The following is a 26683-nucleotide window of genomic DNA, read 5'->3' as shown; positions in this document are numbered from 1 at the left end:
GGTTCTCTAGCTTACAGACAACAGATCATGGGACTTCTTGGTCTCTGTAATTGTATGAGCCAATTCCTATAATAAATCTCTTACACACACACCCATAGCTTATTGGTTGTGCTTTTCTGGAGCCCTAATATACTCTTCTATCTTAGCATATCAATTGTACTTTTTTTTTTTTAAGATTTTATTTATTTGAGAGAGAGAGAGAGCGCACCAGCAGTGGGGGAGGGGCAGAGGGAGAAGCACACTCCCAGCCCTGTGCAGGCGCTCCATCCCAGGACCCTGGGATCATGACCTGAGCCAAAGGCAGACAGGAGACCAACTGAGCCACCCAGGTGCCCTCAATTATACTTTTTAAAAAACTTTTTAAAGTGGTTGCCCTAGAGTTTACAATATGCATTTATAATTCATCAGAGTTTACTTTCAAATAACATTATTTTGCTTCACAGGTAGTACAAGCATCTTGTAACACCAAATTATTCCTACTTTAAGATAATTACAAATTTACGGGAAGTTGCAAAAATGGTACAGAGAGGTCCTGTGTACTGTCCACATCGTGTTCCCCACTGGTAACATTTTACATAATTTTAGAACAATAACAGAACCAGGAAATTGTTATTAGCACAATCCAAAGACCTTATTAAAATTTCACCAGTTGCACATACATATATCTGTGTGTAGGTTTGTGTGCATGTATGTGGTTCTATGCAATATTTTCACGTGTAGATTTGAGTAACCACCACCACTGACTAGAACGTTTATTGCTATATGCAAGGGGAAGTTTGAAACGAGTCATTTAATGAGAGAGTAGGGAGCAGGGACAGAGGCAGGGAAGGAGAGAGACAGAGAGGGAGAGAAGAGAATCATACAGTGAATTGTTCATGTCTAAGAGACTCAAGATAATGTGGCAATCAGCTATCTAAAGAGACTATCAATTCAATGATATGCAGACCTACATGTGGCTAACAGGCAGTGAAATTTTCCTAGTACGGAACCCCATAAGATCACTAAAGATAAGGAAATAATTTATATGAGACCCAAGACTATTCAAGTAAGACCATTTCTGCCTGCAGAATATGAGAATAGTAAACAATAACCCGAATGCTCCTAGGATTATAGGCAAACAGAGGCAGAGGAATGCAGGAATGTTTCCCTTAAGCAGGGAATAGAAGAAGGAGCATGTGTCCACCATGGCCAGACTTTAGCACTCCTGGACTGTGGCCATTTGGCACTATGAAAACAAAGCATATCTAACAAATTCCCAAAAGTATCTAGGGGTTGTGATATCTCCAATCAAAAAGCACAAATGTCTTCCTCTTCTACAGGAAGAATATTCTTCTCCCTAACTTCCTCAGTTCCTGTTTCCACTCACTGGGGCTTTCTTTCTTTGTGTTTTTTATTTTTTTCCTCCAGAAACTGCCAATGAGGGGGCATTTGGATTTTTTTTTGTTTGTTTGTTTTGGAAGATCTGGATTTTTAAAGTTTTTTTTTTCTTTTTTTTAAGATTTTATTTATTTATTTGACAGAAAGAGCAAGAGAGCACAAGTAGGCAGAGCAGCAGAGTAAGAGGGAGAAGCAGGTTCCCCACTAAGCAGGGAGCCTGATGTGGGGCTTGATCCCAGAATCCTGGGATTATGACCTGAGCCAGAGGCGATGCTTAACCAACTGAGTCACCCAGGTTCCCCTAAAGTTATTTTTATATATGCTTTTATTATGGAAAGTGAAAGTTTTCTTACACATGACTGTCTTCCATCCTGGCTGATCTATCTCGAGTAGGCCTGAGCCCATACCATCAAAAGTGACCATTACCAATAGGAGAGAAGGGGATACCAAGGTTACCAATTGTACAAAAGGCCTTGACTGAGACTTTATTCAAAGCATTTTAATGGCACTCAGGGAAGACTGGTTTGTTAAAATCTAGCAATTCTTTTTCTATCAATCTAAGAACTTCAGAGAGGGGGCGCCTGGGTAGCTCAGTGGGTTAAAGCCTCTGCCTTCCGCTCAGGTCATGATCTCAGGGTCCTGGGATTGAGCCCCGCATTGGGCTCTCTGCTCGGCAGGGAGCCTGCTTACCCCTCTCTCTGCCTGCTTCTCTGCCTACTTGTGATTTCTCTCGCTGTCAAATAAATAAATAAAATCTTAAAAAAAAAAAAAAAAAAGAACTTCAGAGAGGGTCACCTGGGTGGCTCAGTCAGTGATAAGCATCTGCCTCTGGCTCAAGTCATAATCTCAGGGTTCTGGGATGGAGTTCCACATCAGGCTCTTTGCTAAGCAATGAGTCTGTTTCACCCTCTACCCTTCCTCCCTGCTCATGATCTCTCTCTCTCTCCCTCTCTCAAATAAATAAGTAAAATGTCAAAAAAATTTTTAATTTAAAAAAGGAACTTCAGGGAGGTTTAACTTCCAAGAAAAGGAGAATTCAATTTAATGTGGGCTTACCGTTTGTTGTATTAACCCACTAAGATGGGTACTGCGGACTCTTCAAAAGAAGCATTCGTTTTGTTACTTGATCTCAAGGAGGTTAAAGTTTCACTGGGATAATAGCATATTAATCCTGAAAATAATTAGAGATCTCAGATATAGTTCCCATCAGAAGTAATTTAAAAAGAGGTGAGACTAGGGAAGAGATGGTGATGGTTCTGGAGAGCCATATACAGCTTTCTGGAGGAGGATGGACATGGGGAGCTGGGGGTAGTGGTATGCAACAGAATTGGAAAGGGAGAAGGGAGGGATGTTTAAGGAAATGTAATTATTGAAAGTAACATTCTTCAACACATTTCAGAAACCAGAAGCTTGGCAGGCAGACTGGAAAATAAAACATTGAGGAGGGGAGCTGATGTCTGTTGCACTTTCATCGTTTTAAAGTTGTATTTGGCTTATGCCAAGGAATAGCCTTTCATATCAGAACATAAGGTAGTCCAGGAATTAAAAAGGATGTAATTTCTATAGCATCAACACCTACAACATTCTCCATGAAGACTCTCTTTTGTTCTCAACCATGACCTAATTTCTATGCACTTTAAGTGGGTGCCTTGGAGGCTTGTAGATCAAAACCCCTCATCTTAAAATTCTTAATTTTAACATAAGTAGGTGTTTAGAAGGAAGCAATGACACACTTTGAAGCTTATTTGTAGTGGAAAAGTATCAAGACTAGTATCTTGACATTCTGTGTACTTAGTAGTGTTCTTAAATCCTGTTTTTATTGTGCCATTTACTTTGGGAGGCATATCTTGACTTAAGAACAAGGATGTTTAGCAACGAACTAATATTTGTTTTGCCAAAACAGTCAGCTAAGAGTAAGTTTGTGTGCTGTCAGAAGCACATTTTAGGGTATTAAATTATAGCATATGGTGTTAGTCTTTTTCCTTTGGTTGTGAAAGGACCTTGTCCTGAGGGTCTATTGGCCTTGACTCATGGGGACTTGTTTGATGGCCGCTTACCTTCAGCACCACCCTGGCTTCATGAAAAGATACAGAGACATGAGTAGAGGGAGCAGCCAGTGCTCTTTCCAAATGGGAATGAAGAAGGGGCTGAATGGAGAATGCTTTCCTCCTTGATTCTGGCAGTTGTTTCTCTGCTCATAATGGAAATCAGGTAGCTTATATTTGAACCCACTTTTTACAATTATTGGACTTTTATAAATGGTTGAAATTCTGTTTCCATTCTGAATGGACGAATCCAGGAGAGGCCAGGGTTCCATTGCTCTGCCTATTGTGCCCCATGGGCCTCTGGGGAGCCCTTTCATTTATTCATCTGTCTTTTATCCACTTTGGACACTTGGGATTCAGTTTTGAGATAAATTCTGCTCAAAATAGGAAGAAGCAATCCTGGGTACTGCGGACTCTTCAAAAGAAGCATTCGTTTTGTTACTTGATCTCAAGGAGGTTAAAGTTTCACTGGGATAATAGCATATTAATCCTGAAAATAATTAGAGATCTCAGATATAGTTCCCATCAGAAGTAATTTAAAAAGAGGTGAGACTAGGGAAGAGATGGTGATGGTTCTGGAGAGCCACATACAGACGCTACTGTGACAAGAACTTGCTGAGTATCTTTGCCAGAGGCAGCAGATTCTGAGGCTGGATTTTTCTCACTGGTAAAGACAACAAATGAGGACAATTAGGCACTGGCAAAGATATTTCCGATAACAGTTGTTTTTCTGATCATAGTGGCTGATCCTTTAAACATATAATTGAATTTTAATGGGACGCCTGGGTGGCTCAGTTGGTTAAGCAGCTGCCTTCAGCTCAGGTCATGATCCCAGCGTCCTGGGATCGAGTCCCACATCGGGCTCCTTGCTCGGCGGGGAGCCTGCTTCTCCCTCTGCCTCTGCCTGCCATTCTGTCTGCCTGTGTTCGCTCTCTCCCCCTCTCTCTCTCTGATAAATAAATAAAATCTTAAAAAAAAATAAATAAACATATAATTGAATTTTAAAATGAACTATGCTTCTATTCAGGTAAAAGGAAATTCATGATGTTGAAATTTGTATATTAACTTGTTCTCATTTTCCAAAGTAAGACTTGCTAGTGAGGAGAAATGACCCTGTGGTGTTATTACAGTTTGTGTGTTAAAGATACAGCTCTGTTCCCCTTTCACCTTCCCCAGAACTAGAGTTTCTGGTGGAGAATCCAGGTGCGCATCCATGCTATGATTTGGCTTGGGACACTAAATCTAAATCAATTCTTATATTTTACAGAAGGGAGACAGGGTCAGAGGAAACTCTTGGAATTTTATCGGTGGAGTGAGACTCAGTGTAGTATCTTTAAGCACCATAGTTTAAAAGTCATTTATCATCATCAGAAGAAAACCCATATTGCAAAGGTAACAAACTAAAGAGGGCAAATCTTGAGCAATATTATACCAAGTTGTAATTGAGGTAAACAATCGGTTAAGATCAAAGTTTAGCTAGTGTAGGTCTTCCTAGAATCAGACCCATATCACAACAGTACCTGATGCATCACAATTGAAAACATTCTTATTGCTTTCACGTGCAAGGGTAATTCTTTAGGTCTAAAATATATGTTTATGAACAAAGTGCGTCTTTCAGGTTGGAATCTAAGAACTAAAGGAAACAAATAACAATTAAAAACTACAATTCTCATAATTATAAAAGAATACATATAATCACTGTGTATGAGCTACTGTGTCCTTCACAGGCATTTTCTCATTTAAACTTCTCTATTCTTTGTAGGTACCTAAAGACAAATAATTTACTTAGGCTGCCGAGGACGGCACCAGCTGGGCTCAGGTCTCCAATTCTGCTCCTACAGCCAGTGTTCCTGCACAGTTTGACTGAAACTGCACTTTCCCGTCCAGGAGCCAGGCAGGTGTCTTTTGCAACAGCTTTTCGAATCTGAACCGACAAGGTGGCAACTCAGAGTAGGGTTCATTGGATGGGGGTGGAGGGTGAGTGCCTGGCGTGGGTGGAAAATTGATAGTCTGTTCCTTTCATTGAGTTAAAGAAAGAAAGACGAGGATGGTGGGAATCGTGATCCTAGGTCGGACCAACTGTGCTCTTCCTTTTGACACAACCCGAGCCTTGAAACAATAGGAGTTGTTCTTTTTTTTTTTTTTTAAGATTTTATTTATTTTTTTTATTTGACAGACAGAGATTACAAGTAGGCAGAGAGGCAGGCAGAGAGAGAGAGAGAGAGAGAGAGAGGAGGAAGCAGGCTCCCTGCTGAGCAGAGAGCCCGATGCGGGACTCGATCCCAGGACCCTGAGATCATGACCTGAGCCGAAGGCAGCGGCTTAACCCACTGAGCCACCCAGGCGCCCAGGAGTTGTTCTTGATAGGACAAACCTTGTGGCTGCTGTACGAACAGCCGTCCCGCCGCGACTTCAAGCCCTCCCTGCCTTCTGTCCCCTCTGCAACCTTTCTCAGGCGCAGACGCAGGCGGAGCGAGCGCAGCAGTTTCGGGGTTCGGGACTCCGGGCGCTGCGTGGGGCGATTCCCAACATCCTCGGCTCAGCCCAGGGCGCGGCTCCCAGCCGGCGGGGTTGGAGGGGCGGTGTGAGGGCGGTGCGGAACTGGGCGCTTCGGGACCGCCCCCCCCCAGCCCCCCCCCCCCCCCACACTAGCTGGGCGGAGCCGCGCCGCTCTCCGGCCTTGGGGCTGGCGGCCGCGCTGAGTCCTGTGCGCTCCTGTGAGGTCAGTCTTCCTCCCGCCGAACCGGGCGCGCGCGGCCGCGATGAGCTGGGAGTTGCTACTGTGGCTGCTGGCGCTGTGCGCGCTCGTCGCGCTCGTGGTGCAGCTGCTGCGCTTCCTGCGGGCCGATGGCGACCTGACTCTGCTGTGGGCCGAGTGGCAGGGGCGACGCCCAGGTGAGGCCCCGCAGCCGCGCCACCCGTGGGGGGATGCCGGGCTCCGTGCGGCCGTGCCCGGTGTCGCCGCATCCCTCCGGCTGGCGTGGAGCTTCCCCGCCTTTCCTTGGGGCTGCCTGTGGGGGAGGAAAAAGCCGTGGCCAACGAGGCGGTCCTGTCCCTTTGTCTCTCGCGGGGATCAGCGAGGTCTGGCCCGCTTGGCGAACGAGGAGGGCGCCGGAATGGGCGGAGCGCCGTCGGGACCCGAAATTCTTACCCGGGCTCCCAGGGGCTCTGCTGCTGCGTCCACGGAGTCCACCACTTTGACGAGCAGTGCCGGTCCCCTGAGTTTGTAAAGGAGCCAGCCTCCTTTTGATAACCGGAGCCCGGTTCATCTCCTTCCTCAAGTTGTCGCGAGTGGTGAAGTAAAGTGAGTGTCCGGACTTACCCCCCTACGCACGTACTGGGATGAAAGTATCACCCCGGAAAGAACTGGATTTTGCCCGGGGCGAGATCATCGCTGGCATCCTGAGGGGCATTCTGCCTCTCCCACTTTCATCTGTACCCTGGTTAGAATTTGGTGGTTGTTTCCTAAACACATTCTTTGTGCGCAAGCGATGTGACACGACCTCTAGCCTTTACAGCGACTCTTGCAAAGTAGGCGTTATTAATCTGAGGTACCCGGAGCTAGGCGTTGGATCTGTGAGCGCTAGGGGATGTGGGGTTTGCCTGGACCTAGTTTCCTGTGTGTGCATACCCAAAACACATGTGAAGAAGTTTACTCTTCTTTCCAAGCAGTCCTGGGAGGGCAGGGCAGCGATATGGCTCCCAAGGGTGTCAAAACTGGTTCCTGAGGATTAAAGTCTTAGAGGGTACAGTGCTTTGTGTTCCTCTAAAGCTCAGCCCTACCGCACAAAGTCTTATTCCTTAATATTTCATTTGTCTCGTTGCATTTTCTTGGGGATAACATCTGGAGTGCTGACATTATTGAGTTGGTGGAAATACACCTATGCAGGGTCAACGCTACAAAACGGTGTCAAAGAGGTGCTTGTGATTGTCAGACCTCTGGATGAGTCCTTCTCTTTCCGATGGCTGCCCTCTGCTTTGTGGATATTTCCATTTGATCCTGAGTGCTTTTGTGTTAATTTTGATTTAGGATTACCTAAAAATAGTTTTTTTAATTTAATTCTGCAAAAGTTATCTGATCCATTAGTTATGTAAAGTGCTGAAGAGGAAGAATGTTGCCAATGCCTGAATGAATAATTAACAGCTGGTTAAAGTTATTATCACATATCAAGCAAAAATTAAAAGTTGACCAAAAATAGTTTTTTGGAAATTCATTTAATCTTTTCAGTGTTTTACTTTAGTTGGAAAAATAATTTTGAAGGATTTTAAGATACATTTAGTTACATTGCTATTATTATGAACTTTTAGAATAGGGTAACTTGCATGCTAATGGCTTTTAAATTTTAATTTAACTTTGTTTTTAAATTTAGTCATTCTTTTTAAAAAATTTTTTAAAAGATTTTATTTAATTATTTGACAGACAAAGATCACAAGTAGGCAGAGAGGCAGGCAGAGAGAGAGGAGGAAGCAGGCTCCCTGCTGAGCAGAGCCCCCCCCCCCCCATGCGGGGCTCCATCCCAGGACCCTGGGATCATGACCTGAGCCGAAGGCAGAGGCTTTAACCCACTGCGCCACCCAGGCGCCCCAAATTTAGTCATTCTTAAACCTGTGTTGACTGTAGAGTAAGGTTTCGAGAACTCTTTGTTTATGTATAAAGTACAGAACACATAAATGGGGGTACAGTATATCTGGTGTTAAAAATTTGAGGGAGTTTTTAGGGAAAAAAAAAACCACTAGAAAGTATACTGTGGGTTGGGAGTGTGATAATAAAACAAAGTTAAAGGCACATGGAGTTACACTCAGGTCCCCATCAGATTCCCAGAACGATTTAGACTGAAAAGATAGGCAGACTCTATTAAGGTAAAAAAAATATAGATACATAGATAGATATACAATAGATAGGTTTGTAAATAAGTAAATCCTCCTTGTCTTCTCCATTGGTTTATTATTTTGTCACCTTAGAAAATAGACAATATACTCACATGCTACAAAAGTTAACAACACAAAAGGATATATGATTAAAAGCTGCCCCCAACCACCAAGTATGCTTCTCTGAAGTCAACCAACTTTTCCCATCTTTTATGTATCCTTCTAGAGAAATTCTCCATGTTTCCAAGGGTGTATCTCCCATGGTGAAATTGAAGGGTGACTATAGATACTGCACAGAGATCCAGAAAAATCCATGGCACAAGTCCAGAGTAGGAAATCTCCAGCAGCAGCAGTAGCAGCAGCACACCAGAGGAAAATTCAAGTTTTAGTTGGCAGTAACCACCATGTGAGTGGTGTCTCAAATGACTGCCAAAAAAGATTTGGCAGGTGTGGGAGGCATGTAGTGTGTGAAGCAAAACAAGGCAGTCCACAGTAGGTATCTTCTGAATGGCTGCTTGTGTTATGCCTGAGTTTTTGTGTCCGAGAGACCACCAAGGAGCCAACACCAATGCAATCGCACGAGGGTTTATTTGGCAAGCTTAAGCTTGGACCCAAGTGTACCCCGACACAGCGGAGCAGGGACTTGGACCCCGAACTGGATTACAGTCAGAGTTTTTAAAGGCAGATTAGGGGTGGCACCCCTACTCGGATTGAGCCACAACTGTTGGCTCAGCAGTAGGTGAGGACAAAGAAGATGTTCAGAAGGGCTGTCAGGGTAAAGAAGACTGTCAGGATATTGGAGGCCTGGTTATTATCAAGTCAAGGCCATTTCCCCCTTTAATGAGGCACTAACATGACGACAATTGGGAGTTTCCTGGTGGAATGTCACATTCCTCCTATCAAGTGTTCTTGTTAGTGAGGTTTAGGTTTAACTTTATTTCCATTTTCTTCTGCCTCAGCCTCCTTCAGTTTTATAAGTAACTAAATTACTTATCTCTGGAAGTTGGGCTATTGATAAGATAGCTTCTTTATTGTAAATCTCTAGGATATTTATAAACCAAGGGAGACTCCTGTCTTGCAGGATTGTGGTCTCTGCTAGTTAACTATTTGTTTTTCTTTTAGGGCAGCCAGGGGTGCCTGAGGAATGTCACACATATTACTGAGGGGAGTGGGTGGAGAGGGGTACAAGGTGCCAGCTTTTGCTTTGTCAAGATGGCTGTACTTACGTCAGGGCTAGACTCGAGGTGGGTACAGCCTTGTTTTTCTTGGCCTCCACACTTGTATGTGTCAAGGCCTCTGTGCTAGACCCTGGGACACCCTGGTGGCCAAGCAAGCCATTGCCCGGACCTCATGGGAGTCCTGGATCCTTCTCTGGCCAGTTCTGTTCAATAGGAACATTGCCCAGCTAGAGTTTGTACAAAGGGGTGTGAGCCAAGTAGTGAAGAAACCTGAAGCCATGTCATCTGAGGGAAGGTCACAGATATTGGAGGTGTTTATTTACCCTAAGAGAAGCAAGAGATGAGAGGATTTAGGGAAGACACGTAAGCTATCTTCAGATACACAAGGGACTGTCAATATGTGAGCCAGGCGTGATTTATTTTTTCTGTTAATACAAGCAGAGCTGTTGCCAACTGATACGGAGCTGCAGAAGTTAAAGGTAGATCACAATATAAGAAAGAATCCTTGACTCCTTGAATGATCAGACTAGTCCAAGGAAGGAGGGGGTGCTTTGGAGAGAACTAGCTTCCACATCCTTTGAGGGAATTAAATAGACGTTAGTCAACAGCTTGAGGAGAGAATTCTCAAACTGGATTGGGGCTGGAACTCTTGTGAAGTTTCCTTCTAACTCTGAGAATCTGCTTTTAGAGACTCTGTAGGGGAGGCCTTTGTGTCTGTTAGATTCTCTGGAACTGGGAAACAAAAGTTGGTGCTAAATACACAAGTTTTCTTCTCCAGGCTGGGCCAGAACTCTAGGTATCCTGAGGTAAGCAAGACCCTAATGGTTTTCATTATTTGTTTCAAGTCATATTTGCTTAGTGGTGTAAACAGGAAGAAATTTTTGTGAGCTGTATGCCAGTTAGTAAATAGTTAGTTTTATTTACTCTCTAGTTTGAGTATTGCAGAATTTTGGAATAATGAGAGGTCAGTCTGAATGTACATTCTGTTCTTCCTGAAGGAGTCCTCTGTTGTGCATTTCCATAGAAGTCCATCGTATGACAGGAAGGCATTGTCGCCTAGACATAGTATTTGGGATGTTTCCAGCCTTGATTCAGATACTTACGTGAAACCTCTTTCCTGAAGACAAGTTTTATTTTCTTGAACATCTAAGAAACAGTTGAGTTTTATAGGATTGATCATATTAAAATGTGGGCACCACTGGTCAGGGTGTGGCTTTGGAGCTAGATGTACCTGAGCTTATATCCCAGCTCTGCTGGAGTGGGGTGCTTACTCCACAGTTACTGATGTAGTTCTTTCTCTATTCCAGTGTCTGTGCTAGGCGCTGAATAGTGAACAAGGCAGACAGGGTCCCAGCCTTAAGGGAATTTGCAGTCTAGTGGGGTAATGTCTGTAATCCTGTTTCTTTTCCTTGTTTATAAAATTAAGATAATTCTTACTTCATAAGTTTCTTGTGAGGGTTCTAATAAGGTAATGTGTTTAAGCATGTAGGAAGTAATAAGAAGTATTAAACCTTTATAGTTAAGAACCCCCTTATCCCTGGCTGGAGAAATTAGAGTATGCATATTATTGGGTGAATATTCTGTGTGTTGCTGCTGTAGAGTCTATTTGTTAAACACTTTTAGCAATGAGTAGTTAACATTTTACTAAGCACTGAGTATGTGTCAGACTCTGCTCTGGATATTTATTTTAACTCATTTTTTTCTCAACAATGCTATGAGGGAGATTTTACTAATCCAGTTTTCCAGTTGTGGAACATTAAGGCACCAAGCTTTCACAGCAGGGCGTTTCCTTGCTGTGTGTGGTGGAGCCAGGATCTGAACCCTGGAAGTCTCCAGAGCTTGTAATATGTTACTAGACAGGTTTTAGCATGGTCTGACTAAAACAGTAAACTGATTTCCCAATTTTATTTTTTATGATCTCAAATCAGAAGTGTGTGTGGTGGGGCGCCTGGGCGGCTCAATCATTATGTGTCTGCCTTTGGCTCAGGTGCTGATCCCAGCATCCTGGGATCCAGGCCCACATGGGGCTCCCTGCTCAGCAGGAAGCCTTCTTTTCCCTCTCCTGCTTCCCCTGCTTGTATTCCCTCTCTCACTATCTCTCTCCCTCTCTCTGTCAAATAAACAAAAATCTTTAAAAAAAAAAAAAAAAGAAGTGTGATTCCTTGTTTATTTTGTTTTTTACTTATTTGAGAGAGAGAGAGCAAGCAGGAACAGGGGGAGTGCCAGAGCAACAAGCTGACTGCCCACAGAGTGGGGAGGCCCAATGCGGGGCTTGATCCCAGGATCCTGGGGATCATGACCTGAGCCAAAGGCAGACACTTAATTGACTGTGCCAACAGACGTCCCTGTATTCATGCCTTTTTAAAAAAAAAAATTAGGTAGGAGGGGTTTCTGAGGATATTAAATTAAAAACTTTTAAAATCACTTTATTGAGGTACGATTAGCATGTAAAAAACGGTACATATTTAATGTATACAACTCAGTGAGTTTGAGGTAAGCGTATACCTGTGAGATCATCACCAGTATCAAGGCCGTAAATAGAGGATATTTAAACTTTTAAACCCCACATATTATTGTCTTCATATTTAGTGGTATTGTTTATGACTATCTTTTTTATGGGTGTAATCCACAGCCCATTTCCTGCTCACTGCCCACGTTTTTCTCCCTAGAATGGGAGCTGACCGACATGGTGATATGGGTGACTGGAGCGTCGAGTGGGATCGGTGAGGAGCTGGCTTACCAGCTGTCTAAACTGGGAGTGTCCCTTGTGCTGTCCGCCAGAAGAGTGCAGGAGCTGGAAAGGGTGAAGAGAAAGTGCCTTGGTGAGTAAACATAAAATGGCAGCAGTGCTTCCTAGAAGTAAACCAGAATCCGAATTCAAATACAATTCTGAGAATTTTAAGAGGAAAGAGTGGGATTTTCCCAGGCAGTCTCCTCTGGTTCCAAATGCTTCCAATACTCAGATTCAAATCTTCTTCATGAGCTGCCCTTGCCTTTTTCTTCTCTTTTCCTGACACCTTTCTAGTTCACTTTTTTTTTTTTTTAAGCCTTATTTCTAGCTAGTTGACATACAGTATAATATTCGTGTCAGGTGTACAGTGTACTGATTCAGCACTTCCATACATCTCCAGGTGCTCATCAAAGTGAGTCACTCCTTAATCCCATAACCTATTTAAACCCCTCCCCTCAGCCACCTCTCCTCTGGTAACCATCAGTTTGTTCTCTAGAGTTAGGAGTCTGTTTCCTGGGTTGTCTCTCACTCTTTTACCACTTTGCTTGTTTATTCTGCTTCTTAAATTCCACGAATAAGTGAAATCATGTGGTATTTGTCTTTCTCTGACTAACTTATCTACTGACATTCTACTTTCTACTTCTTAGCTCCATCCATGTCTCTGCAAATAGCAAGATTTCATTCTTTTTTTTTATGGCTGAGTAGTATTTCATTGTATATACACACCACGACTTCTTGGTGCATTCATCAATCGGTGGACACTTGGGCCACATCCATATCTTGGCTATTGTACATAATGCTGCCATAACATAGGGGTGCATGTATCCCTTTGAATTAGTGTTTTTGTATTCTTTGGGTAGGTACCCAGTAGTGCAATTACTGGATTGAAGATAGTTCTATTTTTTAGTTTTTGAGGAAGCTTCATGCTGTCTTCCACAGTGGCTGGACCACTTTGCATTTTGACCAACAGTACATCAGTGTCTTTCTCTCCACATCCTCACCAACATGTGTTGTTTGTTGTGCTTTTGGTTTTAGCCATTCTGACAGGTGAGAGGTGACATCTCATTATAGTTTTGATTTGCATTTCCCTCATGATAAGTGATGATGAGCATCTTTTCATGTGTCTGTGGGCTATCTGAATATTTTCTGTGGAGAAATGTCTGTTCATTTTTTTCTGCTCATTTTTTTAAAGGTTTTTATTTGAATTCCAGTTAGTTAACATGCAATGTATTATTAGTCTCAGGTGTACAGTTCACTGATTCAGCACCTGGAGCTCATCGTGAGTTTGCGCTCCTTACTCCCCATCACCTATTCAGCTCACCTCCCCCCTCTTTGCCCTCCTCCCACCTCACCTCGAGGAGCCATCAGTTTGTTCTCTATAGTTGAGTCCGCTTCTTGGTTTGCCTCTCTTTCTTTTTTCTTTATAGTTGTTTCTTTTGTTTCTTAGTGCTCGCTTTCGCAGTATACATACTAAAATAGTTTTGTTTCTTAAATTCCACATATGAGTGAAATCATGTGCTATTTGTCTCTCTCTGACTGACTGACTAACTTCGCTCAGCATAATATTCTAGCTCCATCCTTGTCATTGCAAATTATGTCTACTTACAAATTGGGTTGTTCATTTTGGGGGAGTTGAGTTTTTGTAAGTTGTTTATATGTTTTGGATACTAGGCTTTCACTGGATATGTCATTTGCAAATATCTTCTCCCATTCAGTAGGTTGCCTTTTAGTTTTGTTGATGGCTTCCTTGGTTGTACAGAAGCTTTTTATTTTGATGTAGGCCCAATAGCTTTTGTTTCCCTTGCCGCAAGAGACATAGCTAGGAGGAAGTTGCCGTAGTTAATGTCAAAGAAGTTACTGCCAGTGTTCCCTTCTAGGATTTTCGTTTGTTTGTCTTTTTAAGTAGGCTGCAATCCCAGCCTGGAGCCCAGCATGGGGCTTAAACATAAGTGACCCTGAGATCAAGACCTGAGCGGATATCAAAAGTAGGATACTTAGCCGACTGAGCCACCCATGCACCTCTCCCTTCTTTTGATGGTTTCCTGTCTCACATTTAGGTCTTTAATCCATTTTGAATTTATTTTTGTGTATGCTGTAAGAAGGTGGTCCAGGTTTCATTCTTTCACATGTTGCTGTCCAGTTCTCCCCACACCATTTGTTGAAGAGTCTTTTTCCCATTGGGTAGTCTTTCCTGCTTTGTAAAAGATTTAATTGGCCATCATTGTGGGCTTATTTCTGGATTTTCTATTCTGTTTCACTGATCTATGTGTGCCTTTCTACGTTTCTTTTGCACTGACCCTTGCTATTAGGGAGTGACCACCAATTCCTTCAAATGCTGGTGGGTTTTCAGTGACCACATACCTTTTTATTTTTGTCTTAGAGAAAGAACAGTTTGATTGTTATGTACGGCATACATGTATGTAACCACAGAAATTTAATTAGAAAGGATCCTTAATTTTGCTAAAATGTCAGCTATTAAAGTCATATGGGATGCTATAAGATTTTTGTTATAAAAATGAAAGAGCAAAAAAAAAAGGAAAGAATAGGAATTGAATAGGTTTTAAAATGCAGCTTGAGATCATATTCATATTCATAAATTGAGCAACCATGTTAATTTTTTATTTTTGGGGGCCTGGGTTTGGTATAGTTATAGTCACATGAAAGCAGTCTCAAGTTATAAAGTGATTATTTCTCATGGGGCATTTAGTCCCTAAAATGAGATAATTTTGAATTTTCAGGCAGACCATTCTTTTGGTTATCTGTCTACCTGTTGTTCTTTAAACATTAACCACCCAAAAAAGGGGAGTCAACAGACAGGTCCACAAGGCCTCTTTCCCAGTGTTGCTATCAGAGGCCTCTTGGGTTTTGCGCAGCGACACTCCCATGGTAGCTGTTCCTCCAGCTGTTGAGACTGGCAAGTCCTGTACTGGCAGAAGCAAACCATGTCCGCATTTCTTGGCTGGAGGGAGGCTGGTTGTTTTCCTTTCTTCTGTCCGATCACTGGTGCAAGCATTTCCATTTCTCTTAAATAGTTCATGTTTCACAGTTTAGACTTTCCCATAAATCCTTTCTACCCCTTTTATTTCCTCTCCTTGCTTGTTTTTCTAATTGGCATTACTTATTGCATTTCTTTTTCTTTTTTCTTTTTTAAGATCTTATTTATTTATTTGAGAGAGAGATCACAAGTAGGCAGAGAGGCAGGCAGAGAGAGAAGGGGAAGATGCAGGGCCTGATCCCAGGACCTTGAGACCATGACCTGAGCCAAAGGCAGAGGCTTAACCCACTGAGCCACCCAGGCGCCCCACTTGTTGTATATCAATCTTAGGGCCTTATTCTTTTGATGAGTAGCCACGGAAAGGGCCAATCTAGCTCCATCTGTTTCTTGATTGGGTATTTCAGGATTGTGCCCTGTTCCTTGTTTGCTTCCTGGAATCCTTTTCTCTGGAAGGAAGTGCCTATGTGTCATGTGAGTGGGGAACTCTGAAGGCCTAAATTGTTTTTCTTTTTCATGTGTGTAAAGGGCAGCTATACTTTGTGCACCTATCATAAGACAAATGTACCTCTGTAGTTCTAAAGAAATAGCTCTAAAATTTCTGCTTTTTTTTTTTTTTTTTGCTTGTAGCTTAATCTTGATTTCTTTTAGAGCATGTTCCAATGTTAGACTGTATATATTCATGTTGAGGAGAGCCACTCTACTTCCTGGGGACCCAGCTAGGTTTTTGTTTAATAAGATGTTGTCTCAGGGGACACCTGGGTGGCTCAGTGGGTTAAGCCACTGCCTTCGGCTCAGGTCATGATCTCAGGGTCCTGAGATCGAGTCCTGCAACGGGCTCTCTGCTTAGCAGGGAGCCTGCTTCCCCCCCCCCCCCATCTGCCTTTCTGCCTACTTGTGATCTCTCCCTGTCAAATAAATAAATAAAACTTAAAAAAAAAAAAAAAAAGATGTTGCCTCGGGGCAGGTGGTTGGCTCAGCAGTTAAAGCCTCTGCCCTCAGCTCAGGTCATGATCCCAGGGGATGGAGCCCCACATCAGGCTCTCTGTTTGGCAGGGAGCCTGCTTCCCTCTCTCTCTCTCTCTCCCTGCCTCTCTGCCTCCTTGTGATCTCTGTCTGTCAAATAAATAAATAAAATCTTAAAAAAAAATATTTAAAAAAAAAAAGATGTTGCCTCATTACCACCAGTCCTCTCGGTCACTGAGAGAAATTCTTCCACAAAGCCGCCAGAAATGAGTTTGTTGCCAAGTCGAATTGTAGGGTGGGTGTTAAACCTAATGCAAGTAGTGAGAAGCCTGATTGAACTCTCATGACTTCGGTACTAATTTTTAAATGTGTTTATCTAGAGAATGGCAATTTAAAAGAAAAAGATATACTCATTTTGCCACTTGACCTGACTGACAGAAGTTCCCATGAAGCGGCCACCAAAGTGGTTCTCCAGGAGTTTGGTAAAGTAAGGAGCCATTTTGAATCAACAAGTCTTGCTTTGACACAGATATGAAAGAGATTCCCATCTTTGTGCTATACTGAAAGGGCTTTAGGTAAATGGGTCCCTGTGCCCATGAGTCTCTTATACTCACAGTCTTGGCTTTATGTAATTTGTACTTTCCATACCTTAATAAGTACTAATTCCTTGATGTAAACAAAAGAAAGTAAAAATTCACTGTGCCTTTTATTTTTGTGGTATTTATAAAAAGTCACTTATGATGGGAAATTATTTCCATAGGTGAATTCTGGTTTTATTTTCTCTCTTTCTTGCTGACTTTTGGAAATTCACCATTCCACTGATTTTTTTTCAAGTTAATGATACAACAGACTATCCCTAAGAACTGCATCAATCCATTTACAGGTCATCCCCAAAGTGCCTTTTTCTGATTTTATTTAACTAGATTGACATTCTGGTCAACAATGCTGGAAGATCCCAGCGTTCTTTGGGTGTGGACACCAGCCTGGATGTCTTCAAAGAACTAATAGAACTTAACTACTTAGGGACAGTGTCCTTGACATTGTGTGTTCTGCCTCACATGATCGAGAGGAAGCAAGGAAAGATTGTTACCGTGAATAGCCTCCTGGGTATCATATCTGCACCCCTTTCTACTGGATACTGTGCCAGCAAACATGCTCTGCGGGTAAGGCTGCTCTGATGGTACTGATCTAAATATGTATATGGGAGATATGGCCATTTCTGCAAGAGGTTATGGGAACTGGGCAGTGATGTAAGGAAAGAGCAAGAATGACCCATGGAGACTTCTGTTAGAGGACATATCCAGAAGATGCTGAAAAGGACTTGAATCTCACAGGCATCTTCCTAATTCAGCAAACACGTATCAAGTATCTATACTGTGCTATGCCATGCACTACAACATGGAGATATAAAGAAATGGTCCCTACCCTCAAGAAGTGTTTAGTCTTGTCAGCCTGTCATCCTTATCTTCATCTTTACCAGATCTTTGTGGCAAATTTGGGATCTACACCTCATTTCTTCCACACACACTTGAGGTTGTATTTGTCATTCTCATTTTTGTGGCTTCTTTTTCTTTCCCCATTGTAGTGGGCATTTATTTTCTCTGATCTAACTATATGTGCATGTCAGAAATAGGAGCTCCCCACTGGATGAGTAGCCCTGGGCTTCATATCCTTACTAGGACTAGGCTTGAATCTGCTGACCATGGCTTCACTGAAAGAAAAGCTAGTCATGGCAGAGGCTAGGAGAAAAGCTTGACTTGGGTTGCTTAAGTTCCTGGATGTAAATATTGGAAAGACATGAAGTTTTCATGTTGGCTTCAGGATAGATATGAAAACATATTATTAAACTGTAACATGGAACAAATTAGATCCTAAGGCCAATAGGAGACACATAATTTATAATTAATGTTGTTGAGGGTCATTGTAAGTAGCATGTTACACTGTTGGAATAATGAGATACAACGGCTGAATGGTCCTCGCAGTTTCATGAAGATCTGAAGCTTGTTCTTGAGGGAACCCTCTTTCCACTGCAGAGAGTGGACAGTTGCAGAGTGGTGAACCGGTGACCACACTGCACACATCCCCATATTTGGTGCTGGGTTAGTAGTCACTTCTTGCAGAGCCATTGGGCAAGTCTCAGGCAGGCAGATAAGGGAAGGCAGTCAACTTTCTCATGACATGCAGAGTGCTTTCAGTGAAACACAGCCTGGCCTGCCCTCCAGGACTCACTGTGGTGCTGCTGGATTTGATCGTCGGCTACAACATGGCAGGTTGAGACTCTATAGTTAGTTAAACCAGTAGCTGAACCCTGGGACCAGGAAGCACTTTTCTAAGAATGTTTTTCCTTTCTTGATTCCCAGCAAGCTCTAAAGTGAATTTGTTTATCATTGCAAAGTTTATACTCTGTACCAGACGTGATTGCAGACAAGGGGGTGCATTAGCATCTGACATGTTGGCTTTCGTGGTGTCCTCATCCTTTTTTGCTACACAGAGGCGAAAGGTTAAGGGTATGAAAGTTCTTGAATTTACAAAAAGCCTTTTTTCCTGTCCGTTTGAGGTAGACACTTTATTAATCTCTGACTCAGGAGCCCTACCTGCCCCTGTTGATTGGTGGTCAGCATTGGAAGCTGGTAACTGGTTAATGGTGGACATTAAAAGAACACATTCTGAGTTAGCTGTTTAGTCTCTTCAGTTGTTAACTCAGCTTATACCTATGCAGTCTTGGAACATTTCCTAATTTAGAAAAGAGATAAGGGGAAGTAGATGTTTACTCCCTATTCGGTTTAGAAATAGCCAGTATCTTTAAATCTATAGAGTCTAGCTTGTGTTTACAAAAGCCATCAAGTAAGCACACATACTATTTTTTAACCAGCCACGTACTCTCTTGCTAACCCTAAAAGTAAATGTCTGCTGAAATGAATTGTCTGTTAAAATAGTAATATACATAGAAAATTCTTCTTCCTCTTTGATAATTTCTCTTAGGTATTACTAACCCCTCTCTCTCCTTCTTGTGCCAGCACTGGCACTTTAGACCACTTTGAGGGATAAAAGTGGCCCAACCTCAGTGATTCTCAGTGGAGAACACACACCTCTTTGGGAGTGGGGAGCTAGGGATGGTCTGAGCAGGGTATGTCAGAATAATCTCCAGGGATGGTTTTCCACTTGTCCAGCATATACCATAAAAAATCACTGATGCCATGAGCCACCACTGCCAAGAGGGGCGAACCATTACTACCGGAAGGTGACAATGCCTGAATATGCCTGTCCTATATTGCTCCCAGTCTTACACTTAAAGTTACTTAGTAAGGTTGCCCAATTATATTTCATATCTTTTAGTAGGCATTTCAAAGCGTATTTTGATAATTGTCCCCCATAAAAAGTTAAAAGAAAAGTAATTTCATGCTAATAGCAAATATGAGATATGTGTATTTAATTTTATTTGCCTTTTTTTTTTCATATTAGGGTTTTTTTAACTGCCTCCGAGCTGAACTTGCTACATACCCAGGTATAGTTGTATCTAACATTTGTCCAGGACCTGTGCAATCAAATATTGTGAAGAATTCCCTAGTTGGAGATGTCCAAAAGGTAAAAGTGCCTCAGAGAATAATTTAAATGATTTAGTGGTTATATATTGATATTGTATCACTATGTCTCAGGGCTTAGAATTTTTCTGACATGTTAGACTAACATGTTACCATGTTATGAATGATTTACAATACTTAACCTTATGGCACCTGGAACACTGTTAAGGTTAGCTGATGGTGCTTTGGCATTAAGTTTTAATAAAGGCTAAAGAAACTGAGAAGATACTGCTTATAAATAATCCACTGTTATGTGGGCTGTCAATATTCTTAAAGCCTAGCTTCTGTCAATTCATAAGTCATAGTGACATTGAAAGGTTCTGTCTGGCTGAATTGTAGTACATGAAATCTTCTGGGATTTTCAAGAGGGGCAATGGCGAAGGAGCTTAGGAAAAGCTTTGCCAAACTGAGGTAATTTTAGGTTAGCTTCACCTGTGCTAAGCACAGGCCTGTGCTTCCCTCAGATCATTAATTACACATAGTGTTACCCAGTGGAAGGCAAATGTCCTGTGAAGAATTCAGTCTCACTCAATCATACAAAATCCAACAAAAGACCGTGAAATTTTTCTTCTTTTCAATGAAGGTCGATTTCTGCTGAGACATAAATCTATTTCTGCATGTATGTAAAAGTTTACAGATACCATTTATATCTTCACATTTTCTGTGGAGGCTCTAGGGTAGAATAGAATGAGTGTGCTCTTCTAGGAATGAGGTGATTTGGACTGTAGAAATGGTTACTGCTAATGGTCTGTGGGAGCACAGCTGAGTCACTACCTCTCTGGGCCTCAGTTTATTTGTAGAATGATAGGGGGTTAACTAGATGAGCAGTACCAGATTTGTTCACTACCAGAAACTGCGTTTATCCTCTTCCTCCATTTTATCCCCATGGTGTCCATGTCTCTTGCTAAGTGGATTAGTAATTTGTTTAAAAACTTTTATTGCTAAAATGACATATAGTTATCAGTAAATACATTAAAGGTGATCTAAGGAAAAGCAAAGAACCTTCATCTTTTGTTGAGCCTGCACCATCTTATCTGGTAAGTATATGATTTCTCTTAGGCTTTTGGATATATTACAAATAGCTTATAGACACCCATTAGTAGCTATGGGTACTGCAAATGGGCATGAGTCCCACTGAAAGAGTCACTCCACTAGATGACCTCTATGTCCTTTCTAGCTTAAAAGTTCTGTGAAATATCTTGGATAAATACTCAGCATTCACTTAATTTCCTTTTGTTAACATTTTCTTAGACCATAGGCGTTGATACTGACCAGTCCCACAAGATGGCGACCAGTCGTTGTGTGCGGCTGATGTTAATCAGCATGGCCAATGACTTGAAAGAAGTTTGGATCACGGATCAGCCTTTTTTATTAATAACATATTTGTGGCAATATATGCCTACCTGGGCCTGGTGGCTAACCAACAAATTAGGGAAGAAAAGGATTGAGAACTTTAAGAATGGTTTGGTAAGACCCATTTATACACTTTTTTCTTCTTTTTTAAGATTTTATTTATTTATTTGACACAGAGAGAGAGAGACAGTGAGAGAGAGGGAACACAAGCAGGGGGAGTGGGAGAGGGAGAAGCAGGCTTCACGTTGAGCAGGGAGCCTGACACGGGGCTCCATCCCAGGACCCTGGGATCATGGCCCAAGCCGAAGGCAGACACTTAACGACTGAGCCACCCAAGCACTCCTACCGCTTAATACAGATCAGTCTTGTAGGAAAGTATGAATTTTCCAGTGCTTGAAAACTTTTCTTACTGACCCTCCATCCACCTCATGATATATATAAAAGAGATAAAAAGAATTGTGTCCCCTGTGCATTTCTGTTGGTTTACTATAAATTACTACTGGTCTTAGAGAAAGAGGTTTCTTCAAGGTAAAATCAAATCAAAGATTGACATTCTGTCTTCTACACTTCCTGACCAGTGCATGGGTCAAAATATTCTTTCTCTACTGCTTTCCACAAGTTCCTACCTGGTATGGGTTTCTTGGGTTGATACCTGGCCTTCCCTCCCACTTCTCCCCAGGATGAAGTATACCTCAGCCCGTGCTTAACTCTGTCAAAGCTCTTACCGCACTGTTAAAACATATGCACTCTCTCTGTGTAGTGCTGGTTCCTTTGGCCTCATTCTGGAAGCACTGTGAATATGTGATGTGTGCCAAAATGTCTATGTCTGAGAAAAATACGGTGATTATTCATTCTTTTGGCACTCATTCTTAAAGAAAAGTGAGGAATATTATGGGCTATTTCTGAGAAAATTGTGACCATCACAAGGGTTTAATGTATAAAGATCACAGAAAATGTAATGAGTTAAGCCAAAAATTATAGATATGATAATGGAAAGAAAAGCCATTTCTGTGGATGGTTTCTATCATAAAATATGTTTTCAAAGACTGTTTCTTCTAGAAGTAAGTTAGCAGGGTTTGATATATATAGAGAATTATTCAGTGGAAGCATACCATATGTATCATTATGTAATCTACTACTATTTAAGCGATCCACAATTTGTTAGGCACTTAATTTATTCCCAGTTTTTGCAGGACAGTGAACATGAATTAGTGAAAAAAGTAAACAACCAAAATGCTTAAAGAGACTTAAGGGTTATAAAACTTCCTTGATGCATTAAACAAGTTCCAAGCTGGAAAAATCCTGAAGGCCATTCATTGGCTACCAAGTTGTAATGTGGACAATTTATAGTGTTTTGGTAATGTTGGGATGTAGGGTGGGATTGTTCCAAAGGTAGAGGTTCATCAAAGATTTACATCTGACTTTTTTTTCTTTTTAAGATTTTATTTATTTATTTGACAGACAGAGATCACAAGTAGGCAGAGAGGCAGGCAGAGAGAGAGAGAGAGAGAGGGAAGCAGGCTTCCTGCGGAGCAGGGAGCCCGATGCGGGGCTCGATCCCAGGACCCTGAGATCATGACCCGAGCCGAAGGCAGCAGCCCAAACCACTGAGCCACCCAGGCGCCCCTACATCTGACTTTTGAACTCGGAGGACAACTGGTAGAATGGTATTGTGCCCAGTGATGGATGAGAACTGAGAAAGAAAGGGCTTCACGCTGGGAGGTGACATATAACGTCCTGTTTGAACATGGAGCCTCATACCCAGGCTCCCTGGGTAGAAATCCCAGCTCTATCCTGTGACCTCATCCCTCAATCTCAGGCAAGTTCTTCTCTGTCCGTCAGTCTTCCCATCAGCAAAATGGAGATTAATGATGCACTTAGTCATAGGATTGTCATAGGGAGTGAGTGAGTAAGTACATGGAAAGCTCTTAAAACATGTCTTGGAGTGTTATGCTTGTTAAGTATTAGCTCTTAATGCTTTTGTTTTGATGGTAGCAGGATATTTAGCTAATTGATAAAGATGAAAGAGTTCAGCGACAGGGTAGGGAGAGAATACATTGTAAAAGTGATTGATTGGGTTCACGAGAAGAGGGGACCAGGGGCGAGAGCTCTGTTCAGTGCCACTATAGCAGTTGTGCTTTTTGGAATGTCCACAATAACATTATTTTGTCTTGTTTATAGATTATCTAACTGTAAAATAGACAGTACTCAGTAAATCAAGCATTTGATTAAATCAAGTCCTTTCTAAAATGATGGCTTTTCTCTTCCTACCACTAACTTTAATATATTATTACATTGTCTTTTTTTTTTTTTTTTAAATAGGTTTTATTTATTTATTTGAGAGAAAGTGTGAGCAGAGGGGAGGGGCAGAGGGAGAGGGAGAAAGAGAGTCCTCACTGACATGGGCTCAATCCCACAACCCGAGATCATGATCTGAGCCAAAGGCAGATGTTTAAGCAACCAAGCTACCTGGGAGCCCCTGCTTACTTCATGGTCTTATCGTTAATCACTTTTTTTTAAAAAAGATTTTATTTACTTATTTGACAGAGAGAAATCACAAGTAGATGGAGAGGCAGGCAGAGAGAGAGAGAGGGAAGCAGGCTCCCTGCTGAGCAGAGAGCCCAATGCGGGACTCGATCCCAGGACCCTGAGATCCATGACCTGAGCTGAAGGCAGTGGCTTAACCCACTGAGCCACCCAGGCGTCTGTTAATCACTTTTTTAATGATAAACTGCATATCCTTTCATTTCCCAAGGATATTTCTGAAATAAAATCCCTCCTTCTTTACATGAAATCATATCAACTAAAGAAAAAAATTGTTCCTCACTTTTTTTTTTTTTAAGATTTTATTTATTTATTTGAGAGAGATACAGTGAGAGAGAGCATGAGCAAGGAGAAGGTCGGAGGGAGAAGCAGACTCCCCATGGAGCTGGGAGCCTGATGCGGGACTTGATCCTGGGACTCCGGGATCATAACCTGAGCCGAAGGCAGTTGTCCAACCAACTGAGCCACCAGGCGTCCCTGTTCCTCACTTCTTTAATTCAAGTTTTCTCCCTGTTTTTTCCCCATTATTTTCTATATTATATATATAAATAAATATATATATCCATCTACTTATTGAAATTTGCTTATAAAGCATCTATGTTAAGATGATGCCAATATAGCTTATCCCAAACTAAATGTACTTATTGATAATACTTGAATTTATTTCTGTTGCTAGGAACATTATGTCTGGAACTTTGTTTTTATGAATGTACGTTATTTTTCAGGATCAAGAACAATAGCTGCACTGAATTGTGTTATTTATTATTTATTATTTTGTTCTTAGTGGAAATTCTTAGAAGAGTTAAATGTACATCTTGCCCAATGAAATGTCACATCTTAAGAATTACTGAGTTGCCTTGGTTTACCTTTTTAAGCAAGATTCTAGAAGTTCACAAATCATTTTCGAGTTATCTGTCAGATACTACAATTCTAAATACCCTGGCCTATTCTTTGTATTTATTTATTTATTTATTTTTTAAGGGTTCATTTATTTAGAGAACGAGCAAACATGAGCAAGGGGAGGGGCAGAGGGAGAGAATCTCAAGCAGACCTCTGCTGAGTGTGAAGCCCCAGAGTGGAGCTCGATCTCACAACCCTGAGATCATAACCTGAGCTGAAATCAGGAGTTGGAGGCTTAACCAACTGAGCTACCCAGTGCTCCAATTCTTTATATTTATTATAGGTATGATATGCTGGTCCAGAAGAGTAATGGTAGATATTTCAGCATTTAAGAAATGCCATGGGCAGATGCTAATATGATATTTATACCTGATAGAGGATATAATGATGCTAAATCCTACAGAGATATTTTTGTGTAGGTCTAGAATTCTGGCTATGATTTTTATTCTAATTTAAGCATTTGCTCAGGTTTTATAAGGATTCTTAACAGTGAATCATAATGCTATAGCTCCTGAAAACAGAAGGACTTTGTAAAAAACAAAATAGGGTACATATAAGGAGGGTCTGATTCATGTTACTGTCACTTTGTTGCAGGATGCAGATATCTCTTACTTTAAAGCCTGGAAGACAAAACATGACTGAAGGAGGAGTACTTGTATTTTTTAAGCCACCGGAGGTAAAATTGAAAAACAGCAATCTTCTTATACACTGAAGACTAACTTACGATTTTACTTTCAGTAGATACAACTTTTCTTTCAACATGTAATAATTAATAAACTATTACCATGAATCTTGCAATAAAGATATTAACACATACTGCATTCTTGGATAAAAAAAGCATTTTTTGTATTTTTTTAATTAATTTCAGAGGTAGAGTTTAGTGATTCACCAGTTGCATATAATACCCAGTGCTCTCACATGCTCTCCTTAATGCCCATCACCCTGACCCCATTCCCCCCACCCACCTCCCCTCCAGCAAAAAAAGCATTTCGAAATAACTCTAGCATATATACGTAAGATCTAGTTTAGTAGAATGCTAACCCAAGAATTATAGTAAACATAAATGTATGGAATAGTACACAAAGCAGAGTATGGAGAAAAGAGATAATAAAGAAGTATCTGAAATGGACCTGTCTCTAAGGTACTCACACTCTTAGAAGAGCTAACAGGTACAGACGACTACAATTTGAAGCAGCAAACAGGGCTCATAGGAGCCATCATCAAGCCTCTGCCATATGCACTTTGCTGTACTGAAGTGCTTTGTATGAGTTAGTTCATTTATTCCTCATAACAACCCACTAAGGTATGTGGTATTATCCTTCTTTATAGAGGAAGAAATAGATGCTCGAAGCAAGTAGGTATTACTCTCCCCTCAGGTGGCTATCCTTACGAAAAGGGGAAGATGACAGAGGTAGACCATGGGGTACAGCAGCAATGGAATAAAGAGGGTGTAGTATGGGGATAAAATAAAATACACAAGAGTGCTCTTGTGCAACCAGTGATGAAAATGGGCATTATGACTAATTGATTACACTGCACCCGGGGTAGAAATAAGACGAATTAATGGAACAATTCTAGAATGCTACAAAATAACATTGTCATATAGCATGATATAGACTGTAAGCATAAATAACTCAGAAAAGGGAGAGATTTGAATATAGAATAGTGCGACTTGAATATGATAACCACTACACTATAGAAACCCCTCTGTAGCATAGAGAATAGTGTGGAAGTCATTTGTGGAGAAGACGATTTGCAAGATCTTTGCAAGATTTCAAGATGAGCCTTGAAAGGGTGGAATTCAGACAAAGGTTTCAAGAGATTGGAGTACAGGTCGGTTTTTATTTGTCATGAAGTCTACAGACCTTGTCATTGTGCTTGCCAATGTTTAGGGTTTGTTGAGAATATGCCAGCCTTCCAGAATGTTATGAATGAAAACTCATAGAGACTGAAATTAGCATGGTATGAGGATGAAGGAAAAATGAGAGTTGAGTTTGCTCAATTACTCCAGCCAATCAAGGGTAGAAGAGGCATAAATAAATTAAAATGACTTTAAAAATTCATCTGTATGGTATTCTTCTATGGCATGTACAATTATATACTTTATTATGTATAAACCCTTTCTTTTTTGATCTTTTTTGTGAGCA

At 41.5% G+C, this 26683-nt stretch overlaps 1 protein-coding gene across 1 annotated transcript; it reads left to right on the top strand.

The window, feature by feature from the left end:
* The first annotated feature begins 6051 nt into the window (after positions 1–6051).
* Positions 6052–25357, top strand: DHRS7 (dehydrogenase/reductase 7). Its single transcript, XM_059373326.1, has 7 exons — positions 6052–6317; positions 12139–12291; positions 16539–16645; positions 17082–17321; positions 19621–19743; positions 20991–21206; positions 25131–25357. Exons 1-7 carry the CDS (start codon positions 6185–6187, stop codon positions 25176–25178), a joined length of 1020 nt encoding a protein of 339 aa, XP_059229309.1. The 5' UTR covers positions 6052–6184; the 3' UTR covers positions 25179–25357.
* The last annotated feature ends 1326 nt before the right edge of the window (positions 25358–26683 follow it).

The sequence above is a fragment of the Mustela nigripes genome, chromosome 13 (genome assembly GCF_022355385.1).
Source record: "Mustela nigripes isolate SB6536 chromosome 13, MUSNIG.SB6536, whole genome shotgun sequence".
Lineage (NCBI taxonomy): Eukaryota > Metazoa > Chordata > Mammalia > Carnivora > Mustelidae > Mustela > Mustela nigripes.
This window is presented reverse-complemented; position numbering and strand designations above follow the sequence as displayed.